A 22,103-nucleotide genomic window follows, 5' to 3' on the forward strand; every position below is an offset into this window, starting at 1 on the left:
AAGGTTGGAATCTGTTTCTAGCCTATGCAATTGCGTTCGTGTACTCATTTTGAGCGACAAAGTACGTGCGCCAACGCTCAGGCGTCAGCACCACGAGCTTTGGACAAAAAAAACATGTTTTTTTAGGACTGCAGACGTACATGAAAATAGTGACCCTTAAGCATAAAGCACTCTTGTTTATTGGTGTGAGTACAGAAACCTGGCAATTAGTATGTGATGAATTCCACAAGTTCATAATTTGTTGCCAAGAAGTAGGCAATTTTATAGCCCTTCATAAGTTTACCTTGATTCATACATCGTAAATAGGCGTGAGTAGTGCATAGAGTGAAAGAGTGATCACTTTGACCAGGCGTAAAGACTATGGGTAAGATCAGTTCTGGAGTAGCTGTAAGCAGCAAATCTAGTACATCAGCAGAAAGAGCTGAGCAACGAGTAGTTGCTTAACGTTCAAATCTAAACAAACAATAAAATTAAGAAACATTATTTTAAGTTGGCCACAAGACTTGGTGGCTCAAAAAAATTATAGAACGCAAGTCGAAATGACAAAAAAGAAATAAAGGGCATTTGGGAAACCGGACAGTCATCCTGTTTTGAACACCTCGCGATTTTCAATAAATTGATGTTGAAGACTGTGGCGGCTTCTAGCACACACTGAACATAAACTTTCTTGTCCCTATAGACACACATGCAACAATAAATTCTCAGTTAGTGTCGATAACAGCCGAACAAAAATTAAAGACACTCCGGCCAGCTATCAACACACAACTGCCTTGGAGATCAGTACTATCTGAGCAATAAATTTTGTAACCCACTTCACAATGCAATATTTCGAATTCACGAATTGCCGAAGAGAGCCAAGTCTCTAAACAGTACCACATCTGCAGAAGACGTGTCCATCATGGAATGTAAGTCGTCACGCTTGTTACACAGACTACAGACTTAGGAACACAGTAGAGACAGCTGTCTGCATGGTTGTGGTCGTGCTATAGCTATGTTTCTCGTGCACGTGAACTAGAAGCAGCTAGAAGAGCGATTGGGGACGTGTTACTAGTGTTACGGTTGCGCTCCTCGTTAGCCTCTAGTTTGCGCATATGGCTGGTAACATGGTGATACACATAAGCAGCTTTTTAAGTATGCAATGTATTGAAGCCCAGTGAGCATGACTCCCCACATTCTTCCAAAATATTATGAACTTTTTCGCCAGTGCCGTGCTGTCCTCGAGAAGTCTTCACTAACTGACCATTTGGGTGGCTGAAATGTTTTCCTGGGAAAACAAAAAACACTATCCTTCAATTTTCGCGACGACAATTTAACAATAATAGGCCTACACATAACGAAAACTTAGGCGCGATGCCAACGCGCATGCTGTATGGCTTCATCCGATAACTTGAATCCATGTTTTTGAGATATAATGTAACTTACTAGTTTTTCAATCTACGTCCAACCTTCAGAAGCATTGTCACAATGGCAAAAAATACGAAATTATCTCTACGAGACCGATCTCCCGACTCTTCAAGCCGGATATAAAAAGCTGTTGCGCTTTTTACTGATTGAGAATGATTATATTTTAAGTAGTCAACGTAATGCAAGCAAACAATGAATAATTTGAATTTCATTTCTTACATTTTTACGTACAGTTCACTTCAACAGCAAAGCGATTCTTTTTTGCATCTGACAATAAAAACCACCACCACACTTTACGCAGACTATGCGATTCATACAAACAAAACATGAATGAATTTGAGTTTTATTTCCTACTTTTTTCAAAACAAACATTGTAGGCAATCTGATGTGTGGAGACGTAGCCAAATGCTAGTGTGGGCCCAAAAAGCAACATTTGCAAAGTTGCACTTCAGTAAAGCACAACTAAAATAAAGTTAAAAAATTATATCGAATATTGAAGAGAGAGTCCAGAAGCAGTACAGTCCACAAAACAACCACGCTAGATGAAAATGAAACGTTATAGGGCAGTAAAGAACGACAGTATCATAACATAGGGCACGCGCGTTTTAAGTCTGCTCTTTCGCACTAAGTCCGCTGCAGTCTAACTGTATTGCCCAGCTAAAGACGATGGAAGTGTCTTCGCACTACTCAACTTAGCCAAGACTCATGCACTGTTCAGTTCTATTGAGACTGATCTGAAGTGCCCCAACACACCGTATTTTTCCTAGCCACAACGCGATGTCGGCAAAAGGAGAGTGAAATCACAGAATGTTGATTTCACAACGAACTCTGCAGTTCGTTATACATACCAAAGCGGAGCCACCAGGCCTTTGCGCAAAAAAAAAAAAAAAAGCGGAAACGCAGCGGCACATATCTGATTAGGCGAAACCAGCCGGCGGATGCGTTCGAGGCGAGAGTGGCGCCATCAGTGACGGGAGACGATTTTGGTTTGTTTGTTTTTCAACACCATTGCATGAGCGGACGCAAGGGGTGGTGTGGAAACTGTTTTAGTTCCCAGTCTTCGCGCCGCCCTAGCGCATGACGCAATAGCAGTGTCACAAACTCTGCGCAAACGTCGCTAGCAAGCGAATACATCCGAGGATTGTTTTTGATGCGCTGCGCCGGATAATTTTGTGAGAAAAACAACCCGCCTCTATTGGGACCAGTTAGGTATAGCAGCAGAATGTTTTTCGGGCAGATGCGGCCGATGCTGTCGCCGTGAGCGAGAATGGGCCTCTAGCCGTGCCGAACCAGGCACGCTTTTTGATCGTGAGGACCAACTAGCGTACTTTGCTTTTGAACCAGAATACCAGTGCTCGGAGACCTCTGAAGTTGGCGTGAGAAGCGAACGTTCACGTTATAGCTGCAAGCGTGCGTATTCTGGTAAGTCATGTTGTCTTCCTCAATTGTCGCTTACTTCCCGCTGTTCTGACCGTTATTAGTGATTGTTTTCTCAGATGCGGCCTTTCCTTCGTACGTAGCATTGATACGTTACAGGCCACCATAAGTTCATTGAGTTTCATTTTAGACTTCCGAGTGGGTGACCTGCATTTTCTAATAGCGACCACTCTGATATTGAAATTATTGTTAAGATTATGTCATGTTAAGTTCAATAAATATTCGCCCCGCCGCGGTGGTCTAGTGGCTAAGGTACTCGGCTGCTGATCCGCAGGGCGCGGGTTCAAATCCCGGCTGCGGCGGCTGCATTTCCGATGGAGGCGGAAATGTTGTAGGCCCGTGTGCTCAGATTTGGGTGCACCTTAAAGAACCCCAGGTGGTCTAAATTTCCGGAGCCCTCCACTACGGCGTCTCTCATAATCATATAATGGTTTTGGGACGTTAAGCCCCACATATCAATCAATCAATCAATAAATATTCAGTGGGAGCTAGTTGGTATGTATTCGTGCTTATGCTGCACTAGATTCTTACACAACTGCAAAACGAGAAATGCACATGTGTTTAGTACTGGTGTCTCAATTCAGCGCAGCAAAAGAACGATAACTTGTACGGATGGGCGGCACGCCAGGATCAGATGGTGAAGAGCAGATGAGGAAGTGGACGAGAGGACTTCTACCTACACTCATCCGTTTGAAAAACATCCCAATTTTACAATGCCCGTCAAAAAATCAGAGTAGCTGTCTAAAAAGACGGATAGTTAGAGATGTCGTGGCAATGTAGAGGAAGTAATGCAGCAAACATACACACAACTGGGAAAAAAACACTAAGCAACCACTTGACAATTATTTTGTTATGTGGTTGGTTCAATTGTACCTTTTGAACAACCATGTCTTGTCAACGACCGTGATGAGTGAGAAATGTAGGTCTTAGTGCAGTGTAAAAAAAACACGATTTCTTGAGTCACCGGAAAGGAATGTTTAAGCAATGTTATCCGCTGGCCGACTCTGAAAAGCTTTGTCCACTTTATTCACCATGCATTTATTTTATTTAACATTGCTGTCAGACTGAAATTACTGTGTGCTTTTTATGACAATTTAACAGTAGTAATCTACTATTTTCTCAAGTTCTTACATCAGATGGCTCCGTATTGCATGGCTCGCTGCCCCAGTTATATTTTATGTAGCTGTGAACTAATCGTACCTAGCAGACGAATGACAATCTTGATGGCACCGAGGACATCTTTTCTTTTTATATGGCCAGCTCAATATGGGTTGGATAAAGTTAGCATACCACCACTCTGTAGCAACGCCGCCAAGCGCAGATTCATAAAATTACGTATGCTCAGAAACGCCAAAACATAACAGAAGAAAACGTTTTTTTGTGTAGTGTCCGCTCATGAAATTAGCATTAAAGAGCTCATTTCACGCGAAGTTTGGTGTCGCCGTCAAAGACGTTGCTTTTGAGCAAAAAGTGGGGGATCGCTAGGTGGCGTCGAGGAGCGTGGACGTGAAAACGTCAGCTCCCGTTTTTCTAAATGATTTCGGTCGTTTCTTTGCTCCAAGATCACTTGGCTTTGTACTTATTCGAACAAGCAAGCTCTGCGGCTTCAGTGGAGATGCCATTTTTGGCGGTGAGTAAACTCTTAGACATATTTTTGGACTTTAAATTTGCGACGTGGCGAGCGTCCCCGCTAACCCTAACCACACCTAGGGTTGGCGAGGAGTATGGCCGTTACACGTAGCCAAGGGCTCGGCCAGACGTGGCAGCTACTGGATCAACCTCCGTACGTCGCAGCCGACAATCAGGCACTGAAAATGCCTTCCACCATAACCGTGGAGGGAATGGAAGTAAGCGCGGAGATTTTCGACAGACCAGGATAAGCCACCACCATGGGACGCCGAAGACAGACGACTCCGTCGAACGAGGAGCTGGCTGCTGGGACGGTCGAGCACAGCATCCAGCCGAAGCATCCAAGGGGCTTTAAAAAAAGTCAATCGGCACTACACCGCGCGGTATCCGCTTCCAGGCTATCCCGCCAACCCAAAGACCAAATCAGGGTAATTATGAGACCCAGAGGAGGATTGGACGTAGCCCGAGTCGACCTCGTTCTGCTAGCAAGAGCCATCATCATGGCCGCCCAGATCACCGACGAACAAGCACGGGAGGACACGATCTGCCCCAACAATATGCAAAACATCATTGTTATTTCTACGCCGTACAAAAATATTGCTACATCATACGTGAACGTGCAGAAACTGCACACAAACCAAGGCTCGTTCGAAGTTGCCGCATACGTGGCCATGCCAGATAATACATGCAAGGGCGTCATCAAGAACGTTGACCTCTCCTTTGACGACACAACGCTCAAAAGCCTGATTGTGCACGACCGAAATCCCACTGCCATCGAGGCAAGACGCATTAAAAAGACCAAAGTAGTCGCAATCCTCTTTGACGGGTTGTGCGTTCCGAGCACAGTGATATGCGGAACCGGCATGGTTCCCTGCTCGCTCTAAAAGCGACAAGTCGATGTTTGCAGAACGTGTGGAGGAGTCGGCTATCGCGCCTATGTTTGCCGGCACACAAACGCAATGAGCAAGAAATGTCACAACTGCGGTGAAACGCTATAAGAAGACGGCGTGCATCACTGCGAGCCGAAATGTAAGCTTTGCGATGGAAATCACCCCACCGGAGATCACGAATGCAAAAGACGCTTCCACACTCAATACATAGTGAGAAGTAGAAGAAGACGCAGAAAGCAAGAGTGGCAAGCACAACAACGTCGAGAGGCACCAACATCTGTCACGTTTAAGGAACCCTGCCACAACCAGGTGCCGGTTTGTGGCATATAATATTGCTACAGGAATGTGGAGAAATCAAAACTGCTAAAACCCTTGGCATACAGGGGTACAGGGTAGCCAGGCCGACCCTGCACCCCGAGCAGAACAACACGCGAGGAGTGGCTACCTTCATCCGGAAGGACATAATGTTCGCCGAAAGGGACGCCCCTGTATACAAAAAAGGCCTGGAAACGGTCCTGGTGAAAATCTTACCACACAGGGCTGTTAAAAGAAGCATCTTTGTGCTCAGTGTTTACAGTCTTCCATCAGATAAGAAAAGAGATTTCAACAGACTGCTTACCTCGGCGGTAAAAATGGCAGGTGACAATCCGCTCATAGTAGCGGGTAATTTTACCGACAGGAGTACCGAATGGGGATACTCAAAAAGCGAAGGCAAAGGCACCAAATTAGCAGAAAGCGCGAATGCGCTGGACCTTCAGCTGATAAACAACCTTGCCTTCCCTTCAAGAAAAGGTAATTCAGTACAGCGGGACACAATGCCGGACTTAACCTTCACTAAGAACGTACCTGGGATAACCTCAACGAAGACCTAGGTAGCGACCACTGCATCCTGGAAATTAACGTGGAGAACGAGGCGAAAGCGCCAAGAAAATTCAAAATCACAGACTGGGACCAGATTGGTAAAATACGGGAGCAGAAGGGCAATACAGAACTTTCATATGAAGCCCTCCTAAATGAATTAAAAATGGCAGCGAATGAGGCCACCAAAGAAGTCGAGACAGATGAATCCACTCAGACAATGGACTCTCACCTGGCCAGTTTGCTGCAGAAAAAGCATGACCTAAAAGAAGCGTGGCGTAAAAACAAGCTCAACAGACACTTACGCACAAAAATCGCGGACCTTGGCCGCGAAATCGAATTTCATGCCAAAACTCTCTGGGCCCAGCAGTGGAACAACACATGTGACGAAGCAGATGGCAAAATGAGGAAGGGAAGCACATAGGGGCTGCTCAAACACCTTATGGTGGACAGTGACAAACCCACCAGAGGCGGCACCCAGCTGGAAATTGAACGATTGGTGCACAAGCTCGCCCGGGATAGTGGTGGATCCAAAGCTCTCCTCAAAACGCTAGGCCAAAAATATCTCCCACTGGAAAGCAAATCAGTAGCCTGGGAAAACAAAAATCCCTCATATGGAGATCGACCATAAGAAAGGTATAAGAACCATACAGCGAAGCTGAAATGCGGTACGCTCTACAACAACTCAATGACAGATCGGCATCAGGGCCAGATGGAATCCACAATAAACTGCTACGGAATCTAGGCGATAAAGCAATTGTAATCATTACTAAGAAGATAAATGAGGCATGGGAAACGGGTACCGTGCCCAAAGAATGCCGTAGTGCCAAAGTTTCGCTCATCCCGAAACCTGGAAAACCGCTAAGCATCGATAACTTAAGGCCCATATCACTCACATCTTGCATTGGAAAAGTAGCTGAGCATGCAATACTCAACCGTATCACGGACCACATTGAGAGCAATGGGTTCTTTCGACACAACATTATTGGCTTCTGCAGGGCACTGTGCACACAGGACGCCATGTTGATGTTAAAAGAACACATACGCTACGGCCTCTTTCACACGGCCAATGCCATATTAGTCCTAGACCTCGCCAAAGCCTTTGACACCGTAAAACATGAACACATACTGGGTGAAATATTGCACATGAACCTAGGCGAGAAATTCTACAACTACATTAAAGGCTTTCTGGCGAACCGAACCGCCACCATACGCATAGGAGAGCAATGCGGCGAACCCGAACGACTCGGGAGTATCGGCACCCCGCAAGGCTCAGTGCTTTTGTCATTGATCTTTAATGTGGCGATGCACAGGTTGTCGGAGAAGGTCACTCAAATCCCATCTGTGCACCATGCCATATACGCGGATGATATTACCATATGGGTCCCATGTGGCCACTCATATAGTGCCTTGGAAGCAATTCTTCAACAAGCACTGACTACAGCTGAATAATTTTTAAAGCCAAGCGGACTCGCACTGTCCCCCACTAAATCTACTCTAACGCTCATTCACCCTCGACGAAATTCGGGCGAAGAGGAGGAGCAAGTAGTGCTCAAAGCTGAGAACAACCAAACGATACCGCAAGTATATACGGTCAAAGTACTAGGGCTAACGTTAAGCGCTAAGGAGGGCCACAACAAAGAAGCACTCAAGCGCCTTGAAAAAAGCACGAACAATTTTTCAAGAGGCATTGCTAGAATCGCCAACAAGAGAGCAGGCCTCCTAGAAGACAACATCATGAAGGCGTATCACGCCTTTCTCGTAAGTCACGTAGCATACGCGTTCCCGTTTCTGAAACTTACGGAGGCTGAAATCAAAAAGGTCGACTCCATGCTCCGCAAGGGACTGAAAACGGCACTCGTCTTGCCCAATGGCACGAGCAACGAGTAACTCGAGAAAGTTGGTCTGCACAACGCAGCCGAAGAAATTTTTGAGGCTCAGAGAGTGGCACAGATCACACGCCTGTCGTTGACGCAGGCATTTGCCCAATTTTTCAACCAGAGAAAAGAACAGAACTTGGTAATGACGTGAGAAAACACATTAGAGTTGAGCCAATCCCCCGCAACGTTCACCCTACGTTCAACAAATTGCGAAGGAAAGACAGAGTGAGGGCGCTCAATTAACAAGGCAAAAAAACACAACACGCACACGCTATTCTTTGATGCCGCCCGCTACTATGGCAGGGAGGCTTTTGCCATAGCGGTCGTTGATATAGACGGAAACCTCATAAACGCGGCAACCGTCCAAACAATCCATGTCCACGAAGCAAAGTAAAGGGGGATCGCGCTAGCCTTGCAAAGCTGCTAAGCCTACTCCACAATATACACAGACTCTAAGACGGTGGCACGAACGTTCACGGCTGGCCTAGTAGCTAGAAGCACAGGAAAACTCACCGTCAACGCAATAAGAGAATACGAGAGCAAAGAAACCCTTGTTAAGGAAGAGAAAGCTCAAATCTACGTATCCTGGTTCCCAGCCCACATGGGACAGTTACCGGGACTCGACCACTGTAATCCCAACGAAGAGGTCAACCGCCTGACGCGTGAGCTCAGACGCCGCGCCGCGGACAACGACTCCTCAATGAGTGAGCAGTACGAGAATCTCTGCAGCCAGGACAAAGCACTCACATACCACGAGATCACTTCACATTACCGGGGACAAAGACCTGCCTTCCCAGCACCGCACCCAAAACTTAACAAAGCACAAGCTCTAACTCTCAGAAGATTGCAAATACGTACGTACATAACACCACCCCACCCACCTTACACAGAGTCGAAGCCGACACACCACCCACATGCTCCCTTTGCAACCATCCCTATTGCAATTTCGAACACATGCTCTGGCAGTGTTCGAGATTGCGCAGCACAACTGAATACCCAAGAGGCTTGGCAGGAAGCCCTCAAGAGCAATCAATACAAGCTGCAACTACAGGCGGTCCAGAGGGCCCGGGACATCGCTACAAGCCTCAGCTGCCAGCGCCATCCTGTGCGGAGCCTCCAGGTTGAATTAAGGGTCGAAATGGCTCTTTCTTAGCCTCCTCAGGATATGTTTAAATAATGTCAATCTTTCTCTCTCTTGAGCAAAAAGTCGTTTCGTCCCTGATTTGAGACAGATAAAGAAATGCAATATTCCGTTTGATATGAAATCAAACTCAGGCGATCTGCGTGAAAGTCAGGTGCTATACCACAAAGTCACGCTGTTGCTTGAAAATGCTTCGGAAGAAGAACAACACTATATGAACTCCATGCGGTGGCAGGAAATTAAAGTAATAAAACTCTTCGACTCGATTGATAATCGGATCCAGGCTGTCTGTTTGGCAAACAGGTGTTCATCCACAGAGCCACATTATTTTAAGGCGAAAGCTTTTAGTGTCTCCGTTTACCTGTCTGCTCATCGGCACATCTGGGCCTAGGTATCTCTGCTGAGTTATTATAGACACTCTCCATCGTGTCGCTAATATGGCTACGAAAACTTACACGTTCCAGTAAAACTACTTCGCTACTCCAGCAGGACCGCTCAGCCAGACGTAATATAGCTAACAAGAATGACGAACTTCGAGATACTAACAAGCTTAGTTATGTTCGATGACACGAAGTACTTGCAGTTTGAACAGAACACCGCTACAGTATGACTGCATTTTACGGTAGAGTAGTATAGCCGCACAGTTAAGGCTTTGAACGCCATGGTGTCCGGAGAAGCACCCAAAAAATGTGGACGATTCCCTTGATACCAAAAGCAATACCGAACGCTGTAGGCTTCCAACACTAGAGTTTGTGTTGATACTTTGTGCCGCCCAGGGGGCCTTATTGCAATACTGGTAGACGGACTGTAATGGCTACCACGGTCGATTGCACAGAAGGGCCTCCAAAGAAAAGACAGGAAACGATGGTGTTCTTGCGTGTGAAGTGCCACATTTGAGAGGAGTACCGCCTAAACATCACCTTTGCTTATTTTCATTGAGGCCATACCAATAAGAGCAGCGGCAACGCTTCATCTGTAAAACACAATATTCCGTTTACTTAGCAAGCGTGTTACAGCTTACGTATGTAAATCACGCTAAAGATTGCACATTTAACATCAATAAAAGGCCACGTACATAGTTATAGACATGATAACAACTGACCTATAGTTATAGTGATAGCAACTTCACTATAGGTGAAGCAAATAACCACATTTGGCGCTCAGAGAATCTTATTAACACACGGTACAGATGCCTTTTTTGCCTATTCTTGGAAATTTACTCAACAAAGCTCTTTTACCGACGTGTCAAATTGAGACGATGGGCCGGACACAAGCTGGTAATCCGTCGCTTGACGACGGCGAGTTGGCATCGTTTACCTAAAAGTAAGATCACTGAGACGTGGTTGCGAATTCCACTCACGCTGGCTTTGCAAGGGCTAGTTTACGCGGACACTGTGTGCTTTGCTGTCAGCTACGAAGAAAGTGAACGATGATAGATTAGGTCGATACTGTTCCTAACACCACAAATAAAATTGCAAAAGACAATGACTTCTCTCCTGCGTGCTTGTATACGCTATGAGATTGTGTAAGAGTTACGTTCTTTTAGTACCCATACACTGTTCACAAGACCATAATGGGAACCGCGATGCGAAAAAGATTCTCATCTCTCAGTGAATGAACTACGAAAGCGTTAACTACTGATTATACACGAGTCTTCTGTTTTTGGCTCTGTTCGAAACTCCAAAAACAAAACGGCATCTCGATAGATAGATAGATAGATAGATAGATTGATTGATTGAATGATTGATTGATTGATTGATTGATTGACTGACTGACTGATTGATATGTGGAGTTTAACGTACCAAAACTACCATATGATTATAAGAGACGCTGTAGTGGATAGCTCTAGAAATTTAGACCAGCTTGTATTCTTTAACGTGCAACCAAATCTGAGCACAAGGGCCTACAACATTTCCGCCTTCATCGGAAATGCTGCCGCCGCAGCCGGGATTCAATACCGTGACCTGCAGATGAAACGGCAACTCACCTGTGTGTTAACACACCACGAAAGCTGTAAACTACTGATTACGCAAGTATGGTTGTGATCGCTCAAACTAACTGCCTCTTGGCTCAACGCACAATCAGTTATTCTGAGAAAATACTTATCAATGAAAGGAACAAAATAACGTGCAAGCAGCAAAGACTGAAGCGAGCTCTTTGATGCGCAATTTCAACACACGCTTACTTATACTTTCACGTCGTACGATGCTTCTTCAACTTACAAGCGGCATGCGGCTGCAATTTCGGAGTATGAGTTACTGCTGCGCAGTTTTCTTCACACCATAAACATAATTTTCTGCACGAAGCTTGTGTCGTTTCAACCGCACTCTCTAAGGAATGTACCCCTCCACAAACACTACACCGCTGAAGCCGTACGGCAAAATAACCGGTGAAATCACTGCTCGTCCGCTACACCAGTCTGTTCCCTGAACCAGATACTGACATGCTGCCTTCGAGAATGCCCGCCCCGCCACGGTGGTCTAGTGGCTAACGTACTCGGCTGCTGACCCGCAGGTCGCGGGATCGAATCCCGGCTGCGGCGGCTGCATTTCCGATAGAGGCGGAAATGCTGTAGGCCCGTGTGCTCAGATTTAGGTTCACGTTAAGGAACCCCAGGCGGTCTAAATTTCCGGAGCCCTCCACTACGGGGTCTCTCATAATCATATGGTGGCTTTGGGACGTTAACCCCCACATATCAATCAATCAATCGGCAATGCCCGTAAAGTCGATCTTTTGCGCTGTAAATATTGCAGCAAAAAAAGACCTTACAAAAACTGGTGCAGCCGATAACGTGTCGCGCAACGTTCTGTAGGCGTTTCAACGTGACCCGGTGGTCCTGTACTACGAAGACTTTTTCATTGAACTTCCTAGGTGACACCACGTGTGCATTTTTGACGCGCCACCTGGGCAAGGCTGGTTTTCTATACATACACATAAAAAGTCACAGTAACTCAAATGACCACCGACTTTCGCCGAACCCAGTTTAAAACTTACAAAGTGTCCTTCACTTTTTTTTAATGCATGAGATTACTACCATCAAGGCCTGTCATATATTCCAGTAGAATTCATTGAATGCACACATGCAAAATACACAGGAGTGATGTCCAGTGTCCTTTCGCTCATTCGCAGAAGGAACTATTATGGCCTAGTGGGTACAAAGAAAGCGTACTTGTATTAAGATAGCTTGAAACGGCCACGGTTCCGTTCAGAGACGTTCGTTTTATAACGGTAGTGCGGAGGCATGCACCGAGATCTGTATACAGGCAGACTTGGCAAGCCGATGCACAGAGATCCCGACTATGCAATCGCGTTCTACTCTTAAACACGAAGCTCAAGCGTCGTCCAACTTCTTTGACCGCTGGTATTTGCCTCCACGTAGCCAGAGTGGACTACTGGACACGTTTTTACTGCCATTTATGCACATTTCAAAGACAGGGCGCGCGAACATGGGCACAAAAAGTATGTCAAGACACCACAATTACCTATTACGTCTTAGTTACGTTGACTTATATACTTCCCGTTAGTAGGATAGTCAGGTTGAACAGAGGAAGTGCCTCAGGCAGGCTGGCCAACGTTTCGATAGGAGGACCTACCTTCGTGGAAGGCAGCTTATCATCTTTGGCGTGTTAGTTTTGAGAGGGTTATTAGTGACGTAATCTTCTGGTGGTGCCACGTGTCTCTGTTGGCAATCGCCGTCTGGAAAGAGAAAAAAAAACTATACAGCAGAGGAGTGCAGTCCTCGCTTCATTTCAAGTTGGAAGTGTTCTTAGAGTATGTGGGAGAACAGAAAAAAAGAGAAGAGGGAAAAAGAAAAAAAGAAAAAAAGAGGAAGAAGAAACACGCAAACTAGGAAGGTAAGCTGCACAGCGGTGTCGGCTAAAGACACAAAAAAAGAAAAGTGCTTGAAAGTTCGAAGTCTGCAGACGATCACCGCGTCCGGCCTCTGCAAAAGGTCGCCCACAAAAGGGGCTTGAGCCTGTTCCTAAACAAACTATCAGTGGTATTCTCAACAAGAAAGCGGGTTCAAAAAGGGGATTTGGGGCAGAAGCAGGCAGCGTAGTTTTAAATGCCAAGATGTCATTGGTAAGCGACGCTGGTAGGGGTCGGAAGAGCATGTGTTTAATGAGGACGGTAATTGGTGAAAATATGGTTTTGGTATCCTCGTAGGTGGCCCGCTCAGCGGAAATGCCTAGAGATTTAGGGGCATGTTGGCTGAGAAAAATCAAAATAGAAAATGCTTCGGAAATGAGCAACGACGAGAGAAACACAAAAAAAATGAAAAGAAAAAAGCATGGTTGGGGTAGGTGGAACGTTAAGACTAACAAACTCAAAAAAAAAAGGATGAAGAGGAAGAGGGGGGCGGTGACGCCGAGAAGTTTCTGGGATGGCCCTGTCCATAACGATGCGTGGCAAGAGTGGTTTTAGAAGCGGGGAAAGAGGAAAGAAAGCGGTGATTGAAATGCTCTAGAAAATAAAAAAAATTCGTAGTTGTATATAGACAAAACCATATCTATATTTAAAATCGAAAAGTTGAAAGTGCTTATTAGTAGCACAATATAATGGCTAGGATAGACTTCATGTAATACCGGTTATATCTATTTGAAGTCTGAACGTATCTTCCCGCGTCATCGAAAAACCCGTCTCATTGAAATTTCAGGAGGCCCCCTCTATGGCGTCTTTCATGATAATGTGGTAATTTCGAGACGTTAAACCGCAAACATTATTACAAACCAAGCATTGTCAAGAATTTCGAGGTCATCCATGGATAATTGAATAGAGTGTGATTGGCAAAAGCTTTATATTGTAGTAAGCTGCGCAGCAAACAGGGCATGAAGAAGGAATGAAACTGCACAAAAGAGCGCCGACTCACAACTCAATCATGGAATACGTAACCGACGCCAATTATATTCCCAAAAGACAGCCTGTCACGGTGAATGTTTATCAACGTACCGCAAAGCGCGCACAAAAACACGCACAAACATTCAAACAGGAGCCCGTCTAACGCCTCGTAAGTCCACAGTTGCAGGCAGAACACGGACATGCGTACTCCTTATCTGACAGACATTAGAAGGTTCACTGACGCACCCTTCTCGCTTTATTGTAATATGAAAAGCCTACATTATTCGGTAGAATACACGTACAAGCTATCTCTAGAAATGACGTTCGTCTCCTGGCAAACAGTTTCGCTGCTGAACTGCTGGCTGAGCGCTGGCCAACTGCAAACTAGGGCACTTCGATAATGAATGGTCGCGTTCTCCTAATTTCGTAATCATGCAGCATTCTTTCTCAACGAGATAACACCTCCCCCAAAATAAAGGCACTTGACACATAACACTCACAGAGCATAGCACGTACTGTTTTTGTGTGTGTGTAACCACTACACTAGTTTCTTACTTGCATGCTCGCAAATTAATACTTTTGGTGACTATTCTGCAAACTTTTGACAGCTTGCCTAGAACTTAAAATGCTACGCGTGCACACTAGTTTGTTCCTATCTATTAGACATCATGCGAAAGGAGGCGAATATATGAATAACTGCCAGTTATCACTTCTTCCTGGTCTTATTACTATCCTCTTGTGGCATCCTTCCCTCCTCTTTAATACGCAATAGCTTGTTGCAGACTATGGCTGTCACATGGTCTTAATTCCCTGCAGCTATGTTAAGCATCAGCTTTTTTAATGCGATAGTATTTTAATACTTCAACGCAGAAATTTTGGTCTGTATGTGCAACTCTCTTTCTGTTTGTCTGTCTGTCAATCGATTCAATCACTAGAGCGGAAGTTTTGGCCAACTGCTGAACAACCGCCCATCTTTCCGTCCTGGCTGCATTAACACTAGTGAATATTCTCAATCAAAATAAAAAAAAATAATTGTACACCTACTTGGGTGCAACATCAATACGCCATCACTATTTATCGTGTTACTTTACTGCGAAATGCATTGATACGTAATTTTAAACACTGCAGTGCTTATTACATTGCGCTGGCAGCGGGCCGTAGTTAACGTAAGATCTAGTGTTTTCTACGTTTCACTAAAAGTACGTAGTGCTACCAGTGGCTTTGGGTTTTAGAAAACTTCATGTCTTCAAATCATTGATCGATGGCGGCATATCTCACGCAGCCCCTACGCGCCGATTCTCTCGCACAGAAATGAACCTTTTATTCCTGCTCTCCAGACAGAAGACTTGTCTTGCGGAAGGTTTGCCCAGCCAAAGACGCATGTATATGCCAATAATTTGTTTTTCGTGAAACTGTGACGTGTTTTAAGAAAATTTGCCTCGGCAGATCCCGCGTCCTCGGGAATCGACGTTATGCGAAGCATGCGGAGGGAAGGTGACCACGTTGTAATTTTTTTATTGTGTTACACGTCATGAAATGACACTAAATATATGTACAAACGTTGCACGCACAGACATACGTTGGAGAGTTGCAGATGTTTATATAAACAGTTATTTGCCCTTGCACAGCGATGCCAACTGGAACATACGAATTAACAACACCAGAAGCTGATATGAAGCTCTGATGCTCGCGAGGATGCTGGCCCTGAGCACTGCCACATAAATCAACGTAAGCGCATGGCAACTGACCAAAATTGGCTTTAACCCGACGTGACGGATGTATGAAAAGAGATCATGTGTAGTACTTATAAAATTGGGTATGCAGCACTGCAACCACTATTGATATTTCACGAAGTTTAACGTCTATTTGGAACGTAGTTCCGAGACCTGGCGTATCTCTGTGGTAAAATGATTCATTGCCACGCAGAACGCTTGGGTTTCATTCCAGCTGGGACCCTGACTTTTATTATTTGCATTCGGCGGGTTGACGCTACCGATTTCGGTTGTTTCTTAACGCTCGCACGTCAAAGTTGCCCATGTGGGTTTTCTTCGTTTCTGGGCAGATAATGAGTGTCTATCACCTGTGGCACATACCCACACACCAGCGGCACATGCCCATCCGTGCGTATGTGCCAATGTCTGGCGGCACGTGTTTTATGACGTACGTGATGGGATTGTAACTTTATTGAGGTCTCGAGCAGCACGTCATATTCGTCAAGTCATCTTAACCTCCCATGCTAATTTTGATTCACGCCAAGTTAAGGGAGTGACCACGAGAGTACCAAAACGTAAGCGGCTAGATAGATAGATAGATAGATAGATAGATAGATAGATAGATAGATAGATAGATAGATAGATAGATAGATAGATAGATAGATAGATAGATAGATAGATAGACACGCTCAAAGTCGCCGAAGTTCGCTAAGAAACGCTTCGCATTCAAAACATGACTTTTCCAGCGCAGCTTGCAAATACATGATAGGCGATGCCCGTCTTGACAACCATATAATGGTTAGAGGCGTTAATAGGCAAAGAATTTTTGTCATAGATTTGTATGCCCTGCATATTGCCTATCTGAAACATTTTTGCGAATCCAGAAACTGTAGACAGAATACTCCAGAGAGACCTTGAGGCCTGTACCAAACATACAAAAATATTTGAGAACACGGGTCTAGGCTAGAAACATTGTAATGTGATATTTACCAAAGTAGACGACGTTCAAGACATCAATCGATTCTAAAAACACACACAGGAGACCTTGTGCTGAATTTCGAAGGCGTCAACCAGTTTCTTAATTTTCTTCTTAATAGGAGTATTGTTACTCTCTAACCATCTCCTAAACCTATTTATTTTGATTATACAATACTGCAGACCTTCGTTGGGTCAGTCCAGGTGATCAGTACATAGATACATTCACCAGTAATGTCAAAAAGAAATAACAAAACAAGAACTAGATAGACAACATTTACGAAAAAGGAATCGTTTAGAAAATGCAAAGAAAACGATGAACCATAACATCAGAAAGAAGCAAAGTAATAGCGAACAATATGCGCACGCATGAGCATTCAATAATACACTTGCAAGATCAGACAGCAATACCACTTCTTGAATTTACAAAAGCATTAACTCTAAACCTAAGGAAGGGTTATTCAACGTAACACCGTAAGTAACATCTAATCAATATGTGTTCAACAAAATCTGCTTTCATTATTTGTGATACCTCTATGTTATTTCAATTGCGGACAGTAGATGGGAAGCAGTAAACTTTAAATAGGTTAGCTCTGGTGCTCTATGACGGTAAAGAAAGGTCACGACAATGTGTTTTTATTGAATAAACAAAGAGAAGTTAGTGAGCAATAAAACAGATGGCATCAAAAATACATTATGGTTCGAATAAAACACCATTCAGAAAATTGTCGACCAGGATTGAAAATTGACTCCCGATTTTTAATTCAAAAGTTAATAATGAACTCTATATAGAAACAAATGGAAATATTGTTTACAAAATAATTCTTTAGAAGTATTTCAATAGAAATGAGCCAACCACATTTTTTCTTGCAAAGTGCCCAACAGAAATTTTGTCGACGAAGTATTCAAGCAGGTCAAGGAGTATTGTAGAGCCATTGATGATCAGTAGAGTCAATCATTCGATCATAGTCCGACAAAAAAAAATCAACAGTCATTTTCATAAGGGTTGTTCTGTAAGTGTACATACATATACCGTGGGTTTAGGGAGAAGCAATTGTTTTTAAGGTTGATGAGAAATTTTCACCTATTTATTTATATTCGAAGCTGAACAGTCTGAATAATAGTATTTTGTGTCAATAGAGATGTGGGGGAGTAATTTATTCTATATTTGTAAAAAAGGTGCCTTGCTGCTTCGCGTTGAACTATATATAATGCAATAATGCCAGTTTTTGTGCAGAGCGCCTTACGATGAGAGCATATTCGGGTTTTTGTCGGATTAGTCATGTGTAAGCCAGAAATCTAGTATCAGGGGGAGCATGACTTAGTTTGTGTTAAAGAATACAAAGTTTTCCTAAAAGACTTAAAGATGTTGGAAATGTGGTTATTCCAGCTTAAGTCACTAGTTATTGTGATTCTAAGATATTTATATTGGTTTAGTTTGGTGAGTGGTGTGGGTCCTAGGTTGCAAACAAACGACCTGCATCTTACGTTCTTTCGCACATCTAAAATAGGAGACTGCAAGCTTTCTACGTCTCATACGGTTTTGCATTGTCTTGATCGGGCAGCAAACAGATGACATCATGTGTGTACTAAAGTAATTTGGACAACGTGACGTCAATTTCGGTCATTATCACGTGATGATTTGTCGGTTAACTCGTATTGATGTCGCCAGCGGCAAATTATCGTGCTTGATGAGGCTTCTGAGCCGTAGTCATTTCGCACTTGCTGTACTGTCTGCTCCACTCGCAGAGCTGCCGTGATGTCGGACCACGTTGACAGTGGTCAGCCGCTGCAGATGCTCAATGTAAACGGACGCAGTCTGGAACTGGATGAGCATGGCCTGGCACGTCTCCTTCTGGACGAACGCATAAAGGACCACCCCGTTGTCGTGATTGCGGTAGCCGGTGCCTTCCGCAAAGGAAAGTCGTTCCTGCTATGCTTCTTGCTGCGCTACCTACGCAACATAGGTCGAGCTGACTGGCTGGGCGACCCGAACGCTCCGCTGGAGGGCTTCAAGTGGCAAGCGGGCAGCCAGTGCCAGACTACCGGAATCCTATTGTGGAATGAGGTTTTTCTGGTAAGAACAGAGATCACAACGTAATGGTGAGCAACAGTTAATGAGGAGAAAAAAGTGAAGAAAAAACCTTTGTTTTATTCAACTCGAGTATGTGACTCACTTGTTTAATAGTAATTAAAGTTGGGCTAGTTGGTGTGGATGCATTTCTGGTTACAGCACGCTTACGACAAAAGAGGAAGGTGAGACAGACGAGTGCTGGCTCCAAGTTGAATGTTTATTTGAACATCACAACAACGTAAAAGCACGTTGTTATGTTCTTGAAATAAACAATCAGTTTGGAGTCAGCACTCATCTGTGTCCCTTCCGTCTTCTTCCACCTCGCTCTGGAACAAAAAAAAATACTTGTTCACTTTCTTGTTCCACAAACTCGACGAATTCACCACATATTCAAGGTTTACTCGCAGCCTTATGATTATTATCTCCTACTAGGGCAATGCGGATACGTTAGTTTACTTCATATTGGTTTACATTGTTTCAGAGTGGGAGCACTGCCATTCACAATAATGAGCTTTTTATATATTTTGCGATCATTAAAACCACTTTTTCACAGGTAAAGCTGTAAACAGATTGCAACTCGGGTCACGTGCGGCGCCGTAGTTGTCCTGCGCCGCTGCCGCCGCCTCGCTGGTGTCCGTAAACACTATCGCACGAATTATGAAAAAAATATCTCGTGTCAAGGACACAGTGGGGCTCCAGTCCGAGTCCACTTCGTGGCAGCCCAGTATTCTACCGCTGAACCACGCCGGTGCGTAGAACTTGTTCGGCAGGCTTGATGTCGGGAAAAAAATCGCGTAAATATAAGTAATGAAGCGCTTTATAACAGCGAATGAACCACCAAGCGTCACACAATACGAATACCGTAATGAAGTGGGTCGCCCAATGCTCCAATGAATTGCAAAAGCTTGTTCTTGATCACTTAATAAATGTGGCACAAACATACTTCAGGCATAGTTACTGATTGTCGTCATCCAGTGCATATACAATTGGCACAAAATTTCTTGCAAGTGTTTAGCGGGTACCATGCTTCTCAGAAGAATGATGAAAGATAGCATAGCGAATGCCAGCCTGCTACCAAGAAATTATTATTATTATTATTAATGCCGTAGTGGCTACCTAAGAATTGGGCTTGCAGCAGTTACAGTGTTTAGAAAATGCTCTAAAAGGCCAGACTTATAGCTTTCGCTATGACTGTGTTGTGACTTCTGCACAAGATTGGAGTTTTTTTAGCCCCCCCCCCCCCCCCAAGTTATTTCCCAACACCATTTTTATTCTGTCATCGGCTTCAGTAATGCAGCATACATTATTCGGCTCCTGAACCACAAGAAGCTGTTTCGACGCTTGTGGTGTCACTTTAGGTTCAAACACTAGCAGCTAGTTGACGGTGTGACGTCCACCTACGTTAAAAAACATAACATTATTATTATCTCCAGAGCCCGCAATCACGGTCAGCCTCTCAGATATACAAAAAAAAGTCAAGTGATTGATCGCGGCTTTGTTTCTTTTTGTTAGACGCATCCTAACAAAGCCAACAAATAACAAAGCTACGATAGGCGTGGGACTCATTAGTTGTATCCCTTCATTGTTCTGTAGCCATAATGTCATTCACTAAAAAAACTGGACCCATATCTACATGTTGGTCTGCAAATGTTGTCTAAAGACGATAGTCTTGTGTGTAGAGAGTGTGAACAAAACATTTATTTGATGTTCTGTGCAAGAAAATAGGTGAATGGTATTTTGGAGGCGCTGCCTTTAGAGTGCCTCCAGCGTGCAGCAGAAGCGAGCGAGCACATCAAGTCACGCAACACGCGAGACGTGAGCGCCATCTGTCAATTTTCTTTGAAAAGAAAGCGCATGGCTCTGATACGGGTGTGCGCGCCCGTCTCAGAGGTGATAAGGTGTAGAACGTAAAGCGACGGGTTGGTCGCTGCCACCACCGTCTCGTCTTAGCAAAGCGTTGGAAACATTCGACTTTTCATGCAAGCGTTGCATGGTCAGCGCAGCGTGATAAGTGCTACGGTTCTTAAAATTACTTATGCGTGCCTTTTCTAGTAAAATACCCATATGCAGAGTATATGCATGTTGTTACGGTGCCCCAGACATGCGCAATAATTGTTTTTAATTGGCAATTGCACAAGCATGAACGCTGAACCTTTAGCAACATTGGTGGGCGCTGCAAATGGGGTCAGTCGTTTCAAGTACCCGGTACTATTAAGAGTGAACAAATATACAAATGTACAGACAGACAGACAGACAGACAGACACAGACAGACAGACAGACAGACAGACAGACAGACCAAAATTTTTGCGTCGAAGGTCCCCAAGAAAGATATCGTCTTTAAAGCTCACAGCATATTCATGGAATATATGATGAAGTGAGGCCAAGCCTTCGTCAATGCGCCCGTGCTTTCGTCTGTACGAGCGCCCCGTTCGTGCGTCTGTTCGTGCGTCCGTTCGTTGATCCGTCTGTCCATCTGCTTGTCTGTCAGTCCGTCCGTGCGCCCGTCCGCCCATCTAGTGAATACTTCAAGTACCGTCATCTCGCTTTTTATCATAATACAACGGGTATGAGCCGAGAGAGGAGAAGCGGAAGAAGACGTAAACTGGAGCAGATATCCAGTGGTGTGCAACACGGCACTTGGAAGTTACTTTTACAAGATTGCGTTGCAGAATTCCTCAACTGAATTATTATTTGCATAAAGTTGGTCTAAAGGCGTCACCTTTATGTCAGACTTGCCAAAAAATGGAAACGATAGATCACTTCTTTTTGTTCTGTCGCCGGTATTCTCATCAGCGGAAAAGATACCTGGTAGCTCCACTTGAAAAATTGGGATTAGAATTAAATGTGGCAGTAATTTTGTCGTTTGGCAGCATTAAATTCGGTTATAGCCACAGGGACGTCTGCTCTGCGGTATTTGAATACATAATTGAAACAAAGCGATTGCCATGTTAATCTGCCTATATATGTATATATATATATGTGTGTGTGTATGTGTGTATATGTATATATATATATATATATATATATATATATATATATATATATATATATATATATATATATATATATATATATATATGTGTGTGTGTGTGTATGTATATATATATATATAGACCCACCATTACCTCTGTCTCAAATCGCATCTGATGGCCTGCATCGCTTCCTGCTCAGATATACTCCTTTTTCGATTTTCGGTTTTCCTTTCTATATTTTTTTAGCCCAAAATTACGTTTTCTTTGAAAAACCATTAGCCTTTTAGTTAA

General features: G+C 44.2%; 1 protein-coding gene across 4 annotated transcripts in view; it reads left to right on the plus strand.

Annotated features, from left to right (window-relative positions):
• Nucleotides 1–2,396: 2,396 nt before the first annotated feature.
• Nucleotides 2,397–22,103, plus strand: part of LOC142786893 (atlastin-3-like) — a 238,491-nt gene continuing 218,784 nt past the window's right edge. For 3 of the 4 annotated variants that reach the window (XM_075884591.1, XM_075884590.1, XM_075884592.1), the window contains exons 1-2: nt 2,398–2,826; nt 18,515–18,842. In XM_075884591.1, coding sequence (XP_075740706.1) covers nt 18,525–18,842 — 318 coding nt within the window. In that variant the 5' untranslated portion in view covers nt 2,398–2,826; nt 18,515–18,524. Of the gene's footprint in view, nt 2,827–18,514; nt 18,843–22,103 lie in introns of all 4 variants that reach the window. The other variant, XM_075884593.1, reaches the window with a different exon arrangement.

The sequence above is a fragment of the Rhipicephalus microplus genome, unplaced genomic scaffold, assembly GCF_043290135.1.
Source record: "Rhipicephalus microplus isolate Deutch F79 unplaced genomic scaffold, USDA_Rmic scaffold_38, whole genome shotgun sequence".
NCBI classification, from domain to species: Eukaryota; Metazoa; Arthropoda; class Arachnida; order Ixodida; family Ixodidae; genus Rhipicephalus; species Rhipicephalus microplus.